General features: G+C 40.4%; 1 protein-coding gene across 1 annotated transcript in view; it reads right to left on the bottom strand.

Moving 5' to 3' along the window:
• RNF150 (ring finger protein 150) overlaps positions 1-15,809 on the bottom strand; it is a 121,544-nt gene that overhangs the window by 27,136 nt on the left and 78,599 nt on the right. Inside the window, exons 5-6 of the mRNA XM_071753766.1 lie at positions 7,721-7,817; positions 542-752 (exon numbers count right to left, since the gene is read on the bottom strand). Coding sequence (XP_071609867.1) covers positions 542-752; positions 7,721-7,817 — 308 coding nt within the window. The remainder of the gene's footprint in view (positions 1-541; positions 753-7,720; positions 7,818-15,809) is intronic.

Below are 15,809 nucleotides of genomic sequence, written 5' to 3'. Positions count from 1 at the left end.
TTCATGTATGAATAAATATCTAGAAGAGCTCCAGTTGGTGTAAGAAGATAAAGGAAAGGCAAAGTGAAAATGCAACATCTTTTTTTCTTGACTGAAGGCAGTAACAGGGATTGTATACTATTTATTTTCTGATATGAAGGTGAGAGTAACTTCCACAAGGAAAGGCAGGCCAAAGGACTGCCTCACAAAGAAGCCAGGTGGTACCTGGAGGGTTGTGTTGAATGGGTCTCCTACTATAAAGAGTATCTGAAGATGACCCTAAGTTTCTGTTGCTTTGTGTTGATGGAAACAGCTCGTTCTGACCACACAGGGAGCTCCAATTAGAGTTGTTATTCAACATGCTGGAAGTGTTTGCTGTACAGCAGAAGGAGATGATATTTAAATTCACTTACCCTGTGGGTTTCTGCTAGGCTTACAGTAAGGCCATTGCTCCAGTGACAAAGCCCTCAAAGGCAAATTTTCCCACATGAGAGATGGGAGCTGTGATTCCGGTTTCTAAATATTTATTGCAGTGCAAATTCTGCCAGAAAAAGTAACTTACTGCTTGTTGTGAAGTTACCCTCCCCAGCCTGGGGAAAGGAGTCTATGTCTTGGACAACTTGGAGAACTCCCACAGTCCTCACTGGGGGATCCAGGGCTACAGAGCTCTCGTTCACTGTTATATCGCTGGCTCCTGTTATCTGGTTGGTTGGTGGTCCTCCTATGGACACTTCCAAGTCTGGAGGTATATCATCCATGCAATCTGCATTGGGCTGATGGAAAGAAAAAGAAGAAATGTAAGCTTTCACCTGATAAAAATGTTTTATTTACCTCTTCCCTTCCCTTTATTTACCTGTTCGCTTCTTTAAGGTTTTTCGCTGCATCTCAGTGTCAAAAATCACAACATGTGATGAATAAATATGCACAGAATGTTTGTTGTCAGGTACTTAAAAACTCTTAATGTAATTTCTTGGAAGAGAGACCTCAAGCATGCATTGCACGTATTCAGTGTTAAATTGTTTTACCTATATTCTTATTTATATTTTTTTAAGGTTTGGGGAGAGCGTACCCAGAAAAACGAAGTCACTTATTGAGATGATCTGCTCAGCATGGGCAGAGTGCTGAGTCAGATTACAAATGTAAACAGAAACAGTAGCTGAAGGGGAATCATTAACTTTTCCCTAAATACACATTTTATAGAGCAGATATCAGAGCTTTCAGGAATAGGAATTCAAATGAACTGCCCGTGGGAGCATTTCTGTGTGGGGTGCAAAAATAGAAGCTAAAGCTGTTTATAAGAAGTTTTTTAACATAAAAGGATCTTTTCTTGTACTAATGCCATATTTCCTACGAAGGAAAATTATGAGAAAAGAAATGAAGAAGCAATAATGGGAACACAAAGAGTATTATTTCAATCCACAGTTGTTTTTTTTTTGCTTTGTGATTCAGAAAGTCAGTTCTGGGGCATTCAGACCCTTCTCATTACACAGTGAACACACCAATGCCACCAGAATAAACCAAGCTCTTTGAGGCAAGGGATGTAATGAGATGGGGTTGTGGTGACCACTTTTTTGCACTGAGCATTTGTTCACAAAGACTTCCAAAGGCACAGGGCAGCAAAGAGCTTTGTTTGATCAGAAACAAACTATGTCTAAGACAAGTTTCTACCCTTGCTTTCTCTAGGCTTGTGATAACCCTGATGCTCCCATCCACACATCAGTGATTTCCACAGAGCTCTCCATAAACATTGGTGACAAACAGGAGTAAAAAACCTCTTCTTTCTCTAAGAGGAAACAGATTCTTGTGCCATTTGCCCATAGAACCAGATCTAGTTCTCCCCAAGGCATGGAGAAAAATACTTTGCATAACTATTTCAAGACCTGGCTTTTGAAATTTTAACATATTGTACCAAAACAAAGCCTAATTCAGAAATGAGGATGCTGTGTGTCAGGGTGAAAAGCTTCCAAAATGACAGAGGGACAGAGCCAGGTTGAGCTGCAACTACACAGATACTTTTTTTAAGTTAGTAAATGTCAAGTTAAGTTGTTCCCATTTATCTTTATTGTCCATGAGTCAGACAGCTAATCTGGATCAGTCACTTAGGTTTTCTCTAACTTGAATGGTTGGAGACAACTTTGCTGTGTGATTCATCCCACCCCAAGGTAAGCAGCATGAACCCTGCTGCCTCTGCCTTCCAGGGCTCAGCAGGGATGGGGCTTAAGCTGCTAAACTGGAAATCCAACCTCTGGATGGCTCAGATCAGAAAAGAGGTACCCTGCTCCCTGGGTCTGATTTTTGCCACGCTTGGTTGTCTCACTTGCTAAAGCATTTTGGAAAATCTCACTACTTGCCCATCTCCAACAGAAGGCACCCAAAAATGAAGCAAAATATGATACAGCAAGGACTGTGAAACAGAGGCTTAGCTTTAAGCACAAGAGTAATCCCTTTGAACTCAGAGTACAAGGTTACCATATGCTTACATTTTTTTTTTTTTTGCAGAACCAGGAACTTTGCACGTTTTCTCTTTTCCCATACATGCCCTGCCTGACTCTTGCCACCTCATAAATTTTTTTTCACAGATGTTTCTAATGAAAAGGGCAGGCATTTTATACAACTCTTAGGTGAGTTCTATCCATAAACTGAAGTTTGGGATAAAAATTAAAATTGTTGTTTGGCTCCAGTTTAATCCATAAGCAGCCAGAGCTCCTCAGAACTGGGATAAAGTCACATTCAGCTATACCAGGTTTTAACTAAACCCATCAAACCTGTACTTTTCTGAGTGAAATACCAGACATTAATCTGCAGAACTTGGGTTAAAATTATTCTTTAGATCTATCACTCTTTCCCTCACCCTTAGCTGTTACAACAAATGGTTTCAGAATTTCAGGTTTTACTTAAATTTGGATTTAATGGCAGTGTGTCTTAAAGGAAAAAAAAAAGTCCTGTTTTTCTTTTCCACTCAGGGTAAAACTATCTCAGTTTTTATTCAGTACATCACTTGTCTGTCCTTTGCTCTCATCCCAGTTATTCCTAGAATGGGGTTTTATCACTAACCTTTAAACCTTTGAAAATGGGGGATTATAATTGAAAGCCACATCAAACACTAAAGATGCAAAAATAGCATTGCTTGATATAAAGAATCCTTTTTCTCTTGAAAGAAGAAGTTGGAAAGAAAATTTTAGTTGGAAAAAATACCCCAAACCAAGCAGCACACTATAAAATTAATGATTTGCAATACTGATTGCTAAAAACTACACCATGCTTTTTGCTGTTCGAGTGACCCAGATACATTTTCTAAGTTTAAATATATTGGTTTCACTTATTCCCTGCATGTAAGTGCTTTGAGGGCACAATTCCACTCAAGTCAAGGGAAGGCTTTGTATTGGCTTCTGAGGGCTTGGCTAAGGCTCCCAGTGAATAGCTTCAAGTCATCCAATCTGCTGCCAAAAATGCATCTGGCTGCACATCCAGCAGAAAAGAAAGAGAAGCAGAGACAAACTGTTTTATAGGATATGTTCATCCCAATAGCAATGTAGCTCTTTGAAAGATCATTTCAACAATAAGTAATTTCAAATATTGCAGCCAAAAGAGGTAGAGATTAACCAGCAAACAGTGGAAGAGGTTATGCCAACATTTGGTGACAGATAGTTAGTTAAAAATCCCCTGGAACTGCAGAGAGAAGCAGAGATGCAAGGGTGCTCAGCTACTGTGAAACAAGTGCTGTTGCTTTTGTGCCTCCTGGTTTTAGGGCAGATAATGTTCCAAGTCTCTGTTACAACATAAATGGGGAGTTCAGATGTGAACTGAATTAAAGCATTTAGTTATTTGGGTTTTAACCAATAATTTCCTGGAAAATCCAAAGACTTCCTGCTAAATGAAGCACAGTATAGGCACAGTGACACAAGCCAGCTCTTTTATAACAAACATACAGCTGGCAGGAAAAAAAGCCCAAAAAACCAAAAGCCTTGCCTAGGGTAAAAGCTATCCTCATCCATCCCATTGTAAAAGCCTTGAAAAAGACTTTGGCAAATTTGCACTCAGGCCTCCCCTCAGAGACTGCTGCCTGCCTAAGGCTGCTTTTCTGTGGGGGGAAATTTCAGCTAAGATGGCTCAGCAAGAGTCAAGGATGTGGTCAGGGAATGGCTTTATTCCCTGTACAGAACTATTTGCCACCTCTCGCTGAGGAGCCCTAAAGCCTGACAGTGTCTTCCAGGGAAACAACTTTTTCCCACAAGTCTGCTGACATCTGGCTGGATTATGAGCCTCCAAAAATACCACTTCATGTGTTCTGATAGAGACCAGTGGCTTGTTTGGGATCAACAACCACATTCTTCAAAGAGAAGAGAGCTTTGCACGGTGCCTGCGAAGTCGTGGTGGTACCAGAAAGCATCTCCCAGGACTGGTGCTCACTTGAGGCTGCACAAAGCTGGTGCTGAGCAGTCAGAGAGTCAGGACACCAATTTCTGGGTGAGAACAGATCCAGGGACCTGAGCAGGGAGCATGAGGAGTGACAGACACCAGGGCAGGAGCTCGAGGGGATAATGGTTTGGCAGGAGGGGTTGTGCAAAGGACTCCTATGGAAGGGCACAAAGTAGGAGAGGGAGAAGCAGGACTCAAGGTCTGTTTTAAAAAGAAAAAGCAGAGGAAACAGAGGAAGATGGGCAGCTCATAGCAGCACAGGAATTTTTAACCCCCAAGCTACCAGATGCTTTTAGACTCCTGCTTTGCTGTCAGGCAGGAGAAACCCTTGCCACAAAGGTCAGCATCTGCTCCCAGCTCCTGGGGAAAACAGCTCCCACTCCAAGTCCCCTCAAGGGATAAGGCTCTAGCATCCTGTTCTTTCCACCACCTGAAGGGGCTACAGGAAGGCCAAAGGGGGGCTTTTTACAAGGGAATGATATGACAAGGAGGAATGGCTTTAAACTGAAAGAGAGGAGATTTAGATTAGATATTAGGGAGAAATTCTTCAGTGTGAACGTGGTGAGACACTGGCACAGGGTGCCCAGGGAAGCTGTGGCTGCCCCATCCCTGGAAGTGTTCAAGGCCAGGTTGGATGGGGCTTTGAGCACCTGGGTCTAGTGGGAGGTGTCCCTGCCCATGGCAAGGGGGTTGAACCTAGAGGATCTTTGGCATCCCTTCCAATCCAAAGCATTCTGTGATTTTCCATGTGGGTGGGAGCCAGTATGCTTCCTCAGTGATGGAGAGGGCCATTTTCAGTTTGTTGTCTTAAAAAAACCTAGAATTTCTTTTTTTACAGAAGTTCATACAATTAAAGCCTCTAAACAAACTTTGCTAGTGAAACGTTAGCATCCAAATGTGTGATTTTTAGTGTTAAGACAGACCAGCACTAAGGCTGATTCTGAAATATTAGTTTGACCCAATTGTTTATGTTCGTTATACTTTAATTTCATGCCCAGTGCAATTACTGCCAAAAATCTCCACGAGGAAAGCTCTCAGTGAGAATGGATCCCCCTTCTGCTATGCAGTACAGAGATAACAAGAGAAATGATGGCTCAGGAAGCTGAATGGCACTTTTAATTATTTCTGGCAATTAGGTTTTATACCTGCCACTACAAAGCTGTTCATGTGTAGTAAAAGCCTGTCATGTAAACCAAAATGTTAAAACATGACCTCTGGGTGTATTTTTGCTTCCCTTCAATGTACCCAGACTCATCCCATGGACATGCTTTGCCTTCAGCAGCTGTCACTGAAGTGAGAGCTGTATTCTGGATGTAAAAGCTAACAGGACCAAACTTTCTGGAAAAACCAAAATATCTCACTGCAGGCCTCCAAAAAATAAGGTCTGATTTATCTATATTACCCAATTGGTAATATGGAAACTGGATGAAGAGCATGCTAATAAAATGTTTGGCCAAAAATATGAATAGACCAGTGTGAGAGCAGAAATCTTGTGGTCCTGCACAGTGCAGAAGAAAAGCCCTGGAACAATCCACTGGGTAAGGAGAAGGGGTGTCAAATTCCAGGTAGCTCACTGCTCAGGCTTGTGAACTGAAACAAGGAACCTGGAGAAATATATCCCTATTTAATCCCAGGTGCAGAGGTGCTGAATGGCAGAACAAGCCTTCCCTGACATCTCAAGTACTGATTTAACAGTTGTATCATGTTTTAGTATTCTAAAGATAATCTGCATGCTTAGAAGACAAAGCAGCCCCACCACAATGACAAGTTACCCCAGCTACAGTGCTCTACTAAATTTTTCCCATTTTATGTTCCTAGCTTGGATTAACATACCTACTTCAGAAAAACCACACTTGATCACTTGCCATGGAACCTCAACCTGCTCAGCTTCCTGGTCTCCATGAAAATTAACTCTTGGGGAATAGCTGCACAAGCTCCTCTGATTGAGTTCACCCAAAGAATTACTATTTTACTTTCTATAGCTCTTTCATACGTGAGCTGGCATGTCACCAGCTGTCACTGGGGAGGGTATTTACAGCACCTGTCCATGCTGGGTTGCAGTACTGAACTTCAGTGCCACGGGGTGAGCCTGACACAGTGTGAGAAAGTGATTCAGCTCATCCTGGAAAACCTCTGATCCCTGCAATAACTGGTTAGGAAAATGTGTGGCAGGCAGGACATGCACTGCCTGAATGCAAACCTAAAAAGTTCATTGCTTTGGCAGCTTCTAAGCACACAGGACAAGGGGAAATGGCTGTAAACTGGAAGCAAGTAGACTTAAGTTGGACATTAGGAAGAAATTCTTCTCTCTGAGGGTGGTGAGACATTGGCACAAGTTGCCCAGAAAAGTTGTGGCTGTCCCCCCCCAAAGTGTTCAGGTTGGATGGAGCTTTGGGCAACCAGGTATAGTGTGGGGTGTCCGTGCCCATGGGAGAGGAGTTGGGATTAGATGATCTTAGAGATCCCTTCCAACCCAAACCATTATTATTATAAATAATAATAATATATATTAATACTATAACATATATTAATATAATATATTATAATATAATGTATCAGATAATAATATAATGTATATGATATATAATACAATATAAATATATAAGAATGTATAATATAAATATATATAATATAAATACAATATATAACATAACGTATAATATATAGCATAATATATAATACAATATATTAAACTAATATAATAGAATATATATTAATAATAAATTATTATTACTATATATAAATATACTATTAATTATTTGAAATAACAAATTGTTTAGCAAATTCTTGTAAGTCATGTGGTCGGCCACGTGCTTCATTCCTGGAAGAAATGCTCATTAATTGTAACTAGGAATACAGGCTTGCTACAGATAGACTTGAAGAGAAATCTGACAGAAAAACTGTATGGCTCCCTAGAATGAACAATTAGCTGGTCCTCACTAGTCTAGCAGGGAAAACTTTATTTGTAGACCTTCTGCTTTGAGATTTAAACTGAGAGCATGATTAAAAAAAAATAAATCCAGCCCTGATTTAAAACACAAACAAAAGTTATGGGCAAGAATCTATAAACCCACCAAAACATCAGTAAACAACCCACTGCCCCATGAAGCAGGCAACCACAGACAACACCCAACCCACCCTTTTTCTTGCTCATAAAAGTCAGGTGTAGAAAAAATATCCTGACATTTCAGCTTGTACTCTCCTTAATAAATCAATTAATAAATCTATAGGATGGTAAGAAGAGGAGGATGGGAACAGACAGGCAAAGGGCTGTGCCCAGGTGCCTGGTGATTCCCTTCCAGCTGCTCTGTGATGTCCTTACCGGGATCCCCAGAGCTTTCAGAATATTCATTTTACACATGGGGCAGGTACGATGGTCTAGGAGCCAGGGGTCTACACAGGACTTGTGGAAAAGATGCCTGCAATGAAAACCAGGATATTTTAATTCAAATCCACACAGCACAATTTACCACACAGTACCATCAGCTTCTGCTGAATTTCATAAAATGGCATAGCTTGTGACCTCTGAAAGGACTGAAAATCACACCCTGTGCACACAAAAATTAAATTATTTCTGCAGCATCTCAAGCACGTGTGCACAGTGTTGCTCAAATGAGTTTGGAAAAGAAGGCATTTACATAAATAACCAGGGAAAAACCCAAAATGCATCAGAAAAACTCATATTCTTTAAACGTTAAAGGCTGACAGGAGATAAAACTTGTTTCCTGGTAAAGGTAAAAATCACATTAGTGTTTCTTAATGGTTTTACAGACAAACCTGATTACACATGGTTTAAAAGTGAAGCCATCGAGGGTCTGGTATTTTTTAGGATGCAAGCATAAGGCAATAAAGTTAATTAAAAAAATAAAGATATTTCTAATTTAAAAGGAAAAAAACAGGATGATGCTTTTTAAAACATTCTCCCTGAGTTTCCTGCTCTTTTGAAGTTGTCCTTAAGAGTGAGGTCTGAAACAACTCCAGCCCTGGAGGGGTTCTTGCTGTCCTGTGCTCAGTCACTTTTCTTTGACATTATCCAGGCAAAGGAATTGAAAGCCTCTTGTCCAGCTTCACCTGACACAAACCAAGAAAAAATTCAGAGATATTTAGTGTGAATACCTGACTGACAGATTGCCTTTTTCTCCTGCAAGTGGATTCTGTTGCCCTGTGCTTATAAAGGACAAATGTTATAAAATGCAGGAATAAATGGGGGGGGTCAGGTTTAAGAGCTGAGCAGGCCAAGTAGAGCAGTCAGGTTTCAGCTCAGGGCAGAGGAGGTTTGTGCAGTCCCACTCCTTCCCAAGAAAAGGAGTAAAGTTTCCTACCAGAAATGTAGCCTCAGAAATTACACTGACATTTAGGGAACTGAAAATTGACTTGCTTTCCTAGAAGTCTTTTAAAATCAATTAATCGAATAAAAAAGTACAGTTGGAAGGGAACTTAGTCCAAATGCTTAATTTAACTTAATAATAATAGTAATTTAAGCAAAATTCAAAGTTGTTAATTCAAAATGAATTCAAAAGTTGTTAATTCAAAATTCAAAGGGTTGCTGATTTGGAAATATGAGGTACAACATAAACAGTTTTCCTCCAAAATGTGCAAAGACTAAATTGCTTGTACTGAACCAACTTGAAAATTCCTTCCTAAGGCTTCCAACAAGTGTCCCACATTTTATTTGGGAGAGCCTGAAAGCCATTTCTGTCTGCTTGAACCTTTACCTTTGAGCAGTTGCCTGTGTCTCCGTGTCTCTCTTTCCACACCCATAGGAAGCCCCCAGGACACAGCTCACAGCTGCCCAGGGTCTGAGGTTCCCCAGTGCCAAGTGCCAGGTTCTGCACCCTGCTCTCAACAAAACCTCAACAAAACTTGGGGAAGAGTGGCTGGAAAGCTGCCCAAAGGACCTCGTGGTGCTGAAGATGAGCCAGCAGTGAGCCCAGGTGGCCAAGAAGGCCAACAGCATCCTGGCTTGTATCAGGAATAGTGTGGCCAGCAGGAGTGGGGCAGTGATTATTCCCCTGTATTAGGCACTGGTGGGGCCATACCTCAAGTTGTGTGTTCAGTTTTGGGCCCCATCATTATGAGAAAGATATTGAGGTGCTGGAGCATGTCCAGAGAAGAGCAATGAAGCTGGTGAAGGGTCTGGAGCATATATCTTTTAAGGAGTTGGAACTGGGGTTGTTCAGCCAGCAGAAGAGGAGTCTCTAGGGTTACTTCTCTACAACAGGAGGCTGTAAGTGAGGTGGGGGTTGGTCTCTTATCCCTAGTAACAAGTGGTAGAACAAGTGGAAATGGCCTCAGGTTGTGCCAGGGGAAGTTTAGAGTGGATATTAGGAGAAATGACTTCACTGAAAGGGTTGTGAGGCACTGGCACAGACTGCCCATGGAAGTGATGGAGTCACCATCCCTGGGGGTGTTTAAAAGCTCTGGAGATGTGGTGCTGGGTGATATGGTTGAGTGGTGGACTTGGCAGTGCTGGGTGAACAGTTGGGCCTCATGTTCTTAAAGGTTTTTTCCAACATAATGATTCTATGATTCTAAGGCTCCAGCTGGAGTGGATTAACTTATTTTACACAAGGAAATGCAATCTCTGAGAGAGCCAGAATCACTTAACTCACCAAACTAATTTCAAATATTTACTTGTACATATTCAGCTGAAGGGGCTGACTGCTGTGTTGTGTCCCAGCCTCTCCCACAACAAGATACTCAGACTTTCAGCTTGATGGAAGATATTGAGATGCACTCCCATCAATACTGATTTGCAACCTCAGCTCTTACTCACGTGGTATCCCTCACACAAGCTGGCTGGCTGGCTTTAATCCTAAAAAACACTACAAATTCAAAGCTGAAACTGTGTGAAATCTCAGAATCTTCTTTTCACGGCTACATTTTTCTGCTGCTTCAAGAAGAAATGTGTCCTTTGTGCAGTAAATAAAGCTACCTGGCAAATGATCGTGTTCCTGTACTGGCTTTGACTTCACACAACTATGGGAAAGGGCAAATCCATTCTTGGAAGTTCAACCTATTCTAATTATAACAGTTGGCTGCAACACCAGACTTTGTCAGACCTCATCTGATCTGCATGTCAACATGATTACTGGAAATGAAGTATTGTGACACTTAAGTTCAAACCACTACTTTATTAAGGTTACTAAAGCTCACAACCTTCCTTCCAAACAAGACTTGGCTTACTGGATAAAAACATAAAAAAACCAATTTTGGTCTGCATAGCTCTTCTCTCCTTTTGTCTCAGTAGGGAAATATTCAGCATGTTATCAGGCAAGCATTCTGACCAGGTAAAAGCATAAAGATAAGAGTCCTCAGGCATGGGCAATTTTGCATTTAGAAGTCTCACCAACTTTGGGTGAATTAATGCACCAGGTACTGAAAGTCAATCTCTTGCTTTTCAGCTACTTGAGATAACTATGAAGTTCTTGAGAGTGATTGTTTTGTTGGTTTTGTTTGCTTTTGGTTATTTTAATTCTATCTCAAAATCATAAATAAGCATGGTTGGCTACAAGCATCTGCAGCACATTTGTGCCAAAGTAATCAGTACATTTAGAAAACCTAAGATATTCATTATTTTCTTGAAAAAAACAAATTTCAAAAATCTGTTTTGGATTAAAAAAAACTTCTATGAAAATATTTTACCATAGACTAGAAAGTCTCCTTTTGTTTTCAAGTTCAAGCTTTGCAGGCCTCAGTCAAGCTGTGGTTCATACTACAGAACTTCATAATATCTGTTAATCAAAAGCTTGGAACTTTCATGCCATTAAGACTGAAAAATGAGGTTTAGTGTTCCTAAAGTTGGCTTCAAAAAACAATATTCTAAAATAAATCCTACCTATGCTGAGTAACTTAAATGCATGACAGATCATGTCACTTTTGCCCTTCTCAATACTAAATTAGTACAGTATATTAGGGCTCTATTAATTTCAGATTTTATAGGTGCAACAGAAGGAACTTGATTATTTGGCTGAAATCTACAGAAAAATTCAATATTATAGAAAAGCAGATAAAGATTTGAATTTTAAAATGTTTGTACCACATTGTATAATTAGAGTACTTATAATATCTATTTTTGAATATATAAATATATAAACACTTGTGTAGAGAGGTAGGCTTTGCAATTTGGATTTGAAAGCTTATTTTATTTGTTATTGGCTACAGCACTTAACACATGCTTATGGTTTTCAATAAATTGTGAATTGTCTTATGTCCTGATCAATTTATAACCCAAATTCAGGCAAAAAAAGGGTCAGCATAAAGCAAGATGAGAGAGCAGCTGCAGTATCCCACTGCCACATGGTAAGAGATAAGAAGACCAAGTGCAACAAAAATCCCTCTCCAGTTCTGACTGTTGCAAGTATTAAAAGGAAGGAGAAGGTAGAGGCATCATGGATGAGTTCAGATGTAATGAACTATAGGGGAAGACATAAGAGAGATGTTTCAAACACAGGCTTGGGATATGGCTTTGACAACTGAAGTCAGAGCTAGGAAAAAAAAAAGAAAAAAAAAAAAAGGTTTTTTCTGCTGCGTGCAACCAAATGCATTGCAAAACCACACTGGTTTGGATGGGTTGAAAAGTTTCTCAAAAGAACTGTAATTGAGATTAACTGAGAGAGAGGAAAGCTCGAGCAGAGATGCCACAACCATGCTCACACAAAGCAAAGGTTTCCATAAGCAGAAAGGAAACAACTTTCTTCACCTCTCCCAGGGGTAAGAGAGACACTGATGTGTTTCAGCTTCAGCAAGTGGGATCCAGGTTACACAGCAGGAAAAGCTTCACCACAATCAGAGGAGCAAAACACTGCAATAAATTACCAGGGGATTTTGCAGAGTTTTTATCCCTGGAGGCTGCAGAGCGTGCTGGAAAAATAACTCCCAAGGAACACCACAGGCATAGCCTGAGCCCCTGGGCTGTTCCAGAGGTGTTGGACTCTTGGGATTCCTTCTGCAACTCTGTGACTCCATGAGGCTGTGCAGAGCTCCCAGAGCACAAAGAAAGAAAAAGAATCTCAAAATCCCAGAGCATTTAATTTACTATTATCTAAGTAGCACATTTTTTAACTGAAGGTTCTTGTTGTTTGAAATGTATTTTAATTTGCTTTAAAGCTTTAACTTTAATCATACAAGAAAAAGAACTTATTAATTATTTTATTAATTTATTAAGTAATAATTTGACCGTTTAAAAACTGTTCTAAAGCTTTCAGTTTGCCAGCAATTTTGAGAAACTTTTTCTCAGGTTAAGGCAAATTGGTTTTCTCCCATCTTTTACTCCAAAAATCCCAGCTTCCCATACTGCATGCAAACAAATGCAGCAATTGTGTCATTTTTCTCAGAAGAAAAACATGAGGTAAGAGAAGAGGAGAGGAAAGAGAGGTAGGGATCCCCAGCATGATCCTAGGGATCAGCAGTTGCCTGGATTAGATCCATCAGACAACTGAGAAGGATTTTTGTTTGAGACTGAGCAATAAGATGGTACCTGACAAGAAGGTTTGGGCTTTTGGGGGTGCATGTATGGTATTATTTGTTTATTTCTGGGGAAGAAAGGACAAAACAATGATGAAGGTAGGTGAGAGGAAGAAATCAAAAGGGAAAAATGTGTGTGGTTACACAGCTTTCACTGTAAACTCATAAAAAGAGAAGGAAGAAATGAAGCAGTCTCTGAAATCACAGCTGCTCAGGGAAAGGGAATGAGCAGGAATGGGCTCAGAGAGCACATTCATTGGTGACAGAAAAAACCAAAACAAAACACCAGAAAAAAAAAACTTATGAAGAACTCAGTAGAGATGAGGCTGAGAGTCACTTTTCCTGTCAGCAGGGGTTTAGTAAAGTTAGGAAAAGTTAAGTGGAAGGGAGATACTGGGAGAAGCAGCACCAGCAACTTCTCCAGAGACAGAAAAGAGGAAGGCATTTTGAACCTTGAGATGGAGGACAAAGAGTAAGAATAAGGATGACAAGAGATGTCACCCTGGGAACAATGAACTTGGTTACATTTGGTGTTGTGTCAGTGCTCCCAAAGATAACTTCAGTGATGCTACCATTACATTAAATGTGAAACCAGCTGCAAGCCAACACTATTTTTAATCAAGTGTCAGGCCTTATTTGTTTAATACATTCTCCAGAATGAAGTTTATTCAGACAGTCAGTTTTGGGAGCTGGAAAGAAGAAGTTAGCTGGAATTCTCTTAGGGTAACAACAGGCTACCCAGTGCCCACAGGAAGAGGGTATTTGGGGAAACAGTGTGAAATACCAGTAAATATGTATCCATATGGCTTCAGAGCTCATCCATTGCAATATTGGCTGGTGGATTTTTGGTATCAATCTCTTAGGGGATATGGGCTCCATCAGCCTTAACAAGTAATGTCAAGATACAAAGGACATTATAGAGAAATTGCCTGCTAGAAGTGGTTTTCTAAGTACTGCCTGCAGCATCTTCCATCTGCAGCTCTTGGGTGTATTTGGCTTTCAGGTAAAAAGTTCTACACCTTGAGCACTCCCTGGGTAGAAACCCTAAGGTCAGCCTCTGTAAGGCTTGGTAAAATGCCAGCTACTTAAACATCAGTCTGATGAGGTTCCCATATTAGCAAGTGCACATAGTTTCACTGAGGATGCAGCAGGAAGAATCCTAGTCTGTAGGGCTTTATCAAAATGTAACACTCCCCTTCTCACTTAACAGAGACACAAATTGATTCATTTTTTGTTTCATGACTACCATTTCCTGCTTTGGAAGCCTGAGCCCATGCAAATGGGGAAAAAATCCTGCCTTCTCAATCTGTGCAGCAGGAGAGCCAGGGTTTGTGAAATAGCTGCCTGAGAAAGATCTGGGGAGTTTTTATAATTCAAAACTGCTGAGGCTCACCCTGTGAGCATTTTACAAGCCAGTTCTGCTGCTGTTAACCTTTGAGCATGAGTCATTTGCTAGGAGACCTTTTAAGTCAGCCAAGAGCTGAGCATCACCTGCTAACTATGTGTTTCCTATTCACTCTGCTTGACTCAACACTAGGGATGACAAAATCTGACTGCAGAGTCATTGAATTATGAAGCAAGACACAAGAGAAAGCCAGAGCTTAGGCATGTTTTTTGCTGTTGTATAAAACTACCTCCAGAAGTGCCTCTCTCTGTCATGAAAATTTTCCAGGCTTTATTATAGTTCTATGAAAATAGGTTTGATGTCAAGCTAAAGTCCATATTTTCTGGTAATTGCTCGTTTTTTCTGTATTTTTCCTTCATGAAGTAATGCATTTACATCTGTTCATAGAAAAATAAAAGTTCACATACAATTTGTCATTGTGAGGGATTTGTGGTAGGTCAGATTTAGGATTAATCTGTTGCTTTTTGTTTGCCATTTAGTGATGGCAGCAAACAGATTTAATGAGTCACGTGAAGGAACACAAAAATGGAGAGATTATAACAGTCAAATATCTTCTAGGGTACAACATAGCAGGAAAAGAAACAAATATTTCAGTTTCTCAAGTCAGTGGATGTGTCTGCAGGAGAAGAAAGAAATGCTGTGCTTTGGAGGTACAGCACTTGAGATTCCTATTTCTAGGGAAATCAAATGCTTTTTCTGGCTCTCCTAGGGGAAACACTGTTCCTAGGCAATTTCCTAAGAAATCCATTTTGTTAGAGAAATCCTTCACTAGCCAGTACTTCAGAGGTGACAACACAATGGCACAGAGAGATGAATATAGCTGTTAAATGTGGCAAGAAGCTGCTCTCCTTTGTCACATCACTGCCAGAGTTGTGTGCTGCACAGGACATGTTCACATGGGGAGAAGAGGAGAGAAAGGAAAAGGCCAAAAGCTCTTCCTGTCATCTCTATCTCCCTCTCCCACCTGCCTGAGAATATTTTCATGGCAGCAAAAGAAATTGTAATGTTTGTCACACTGAGTTTTTGTTTTACTGCTTTTACTCAGCATCTCTCTTTTTATCTTTTTATGGCTGTGGGATTGTTTGTGGGGTTTTTTTGTTGATTGCTTCGGGGTTTTTTGTTGGTTTGGTTTTTTTTAATAGAAGTCATTCCTTTCTCAATGCCTGGACATGGCCCAGGAGAGCAAAAGAAGTGGCTTGACAGGGAGCAGGAGCCTGTTCTACCCCCACCTGCTGTGTCTGGATACACCTTGAAGCCAGGGAGAAATTCCACTGAGGGAGTTATTCTGGACTGATATAAAACCAGGTCTCAAAACCTTCAGTTCAAAAATTCTACTGAAGACTTTGTAACAGGTTCAGATCAAATAAAATTTCTGACTATTGTGTTACACTCAGGTTCCCACCACTATTAATACTACTTTCACTTTAGGGTGAACAAAGAGGCATTTCAGGTATCCTTACAGAACAGATTTTGAATAAATCAAAATTATCAGCTCACCCTTCCCAAGCTTTCAGGTAATCTCATCAGAGTGACATGTGAG

The sequence above is a fragment of the Heliangelus exortis genome, chromosome 10 (assembly GCF_036169615.1).
Source record: "Heliangelus exortis chromosome 10, bHelExo1.hap1, whole genome shotgun sequence".
Taxonomy (NCBI): domain Eukaryota; kingdom Metazoa; phylum Chordata; class Aves; order Apodiformes; family Trochilidae; genus Heliangelus; species Heliangelus exortis.
This window is presented reverse-complemented; position numbering and strand designations above follow the sequence as displayed.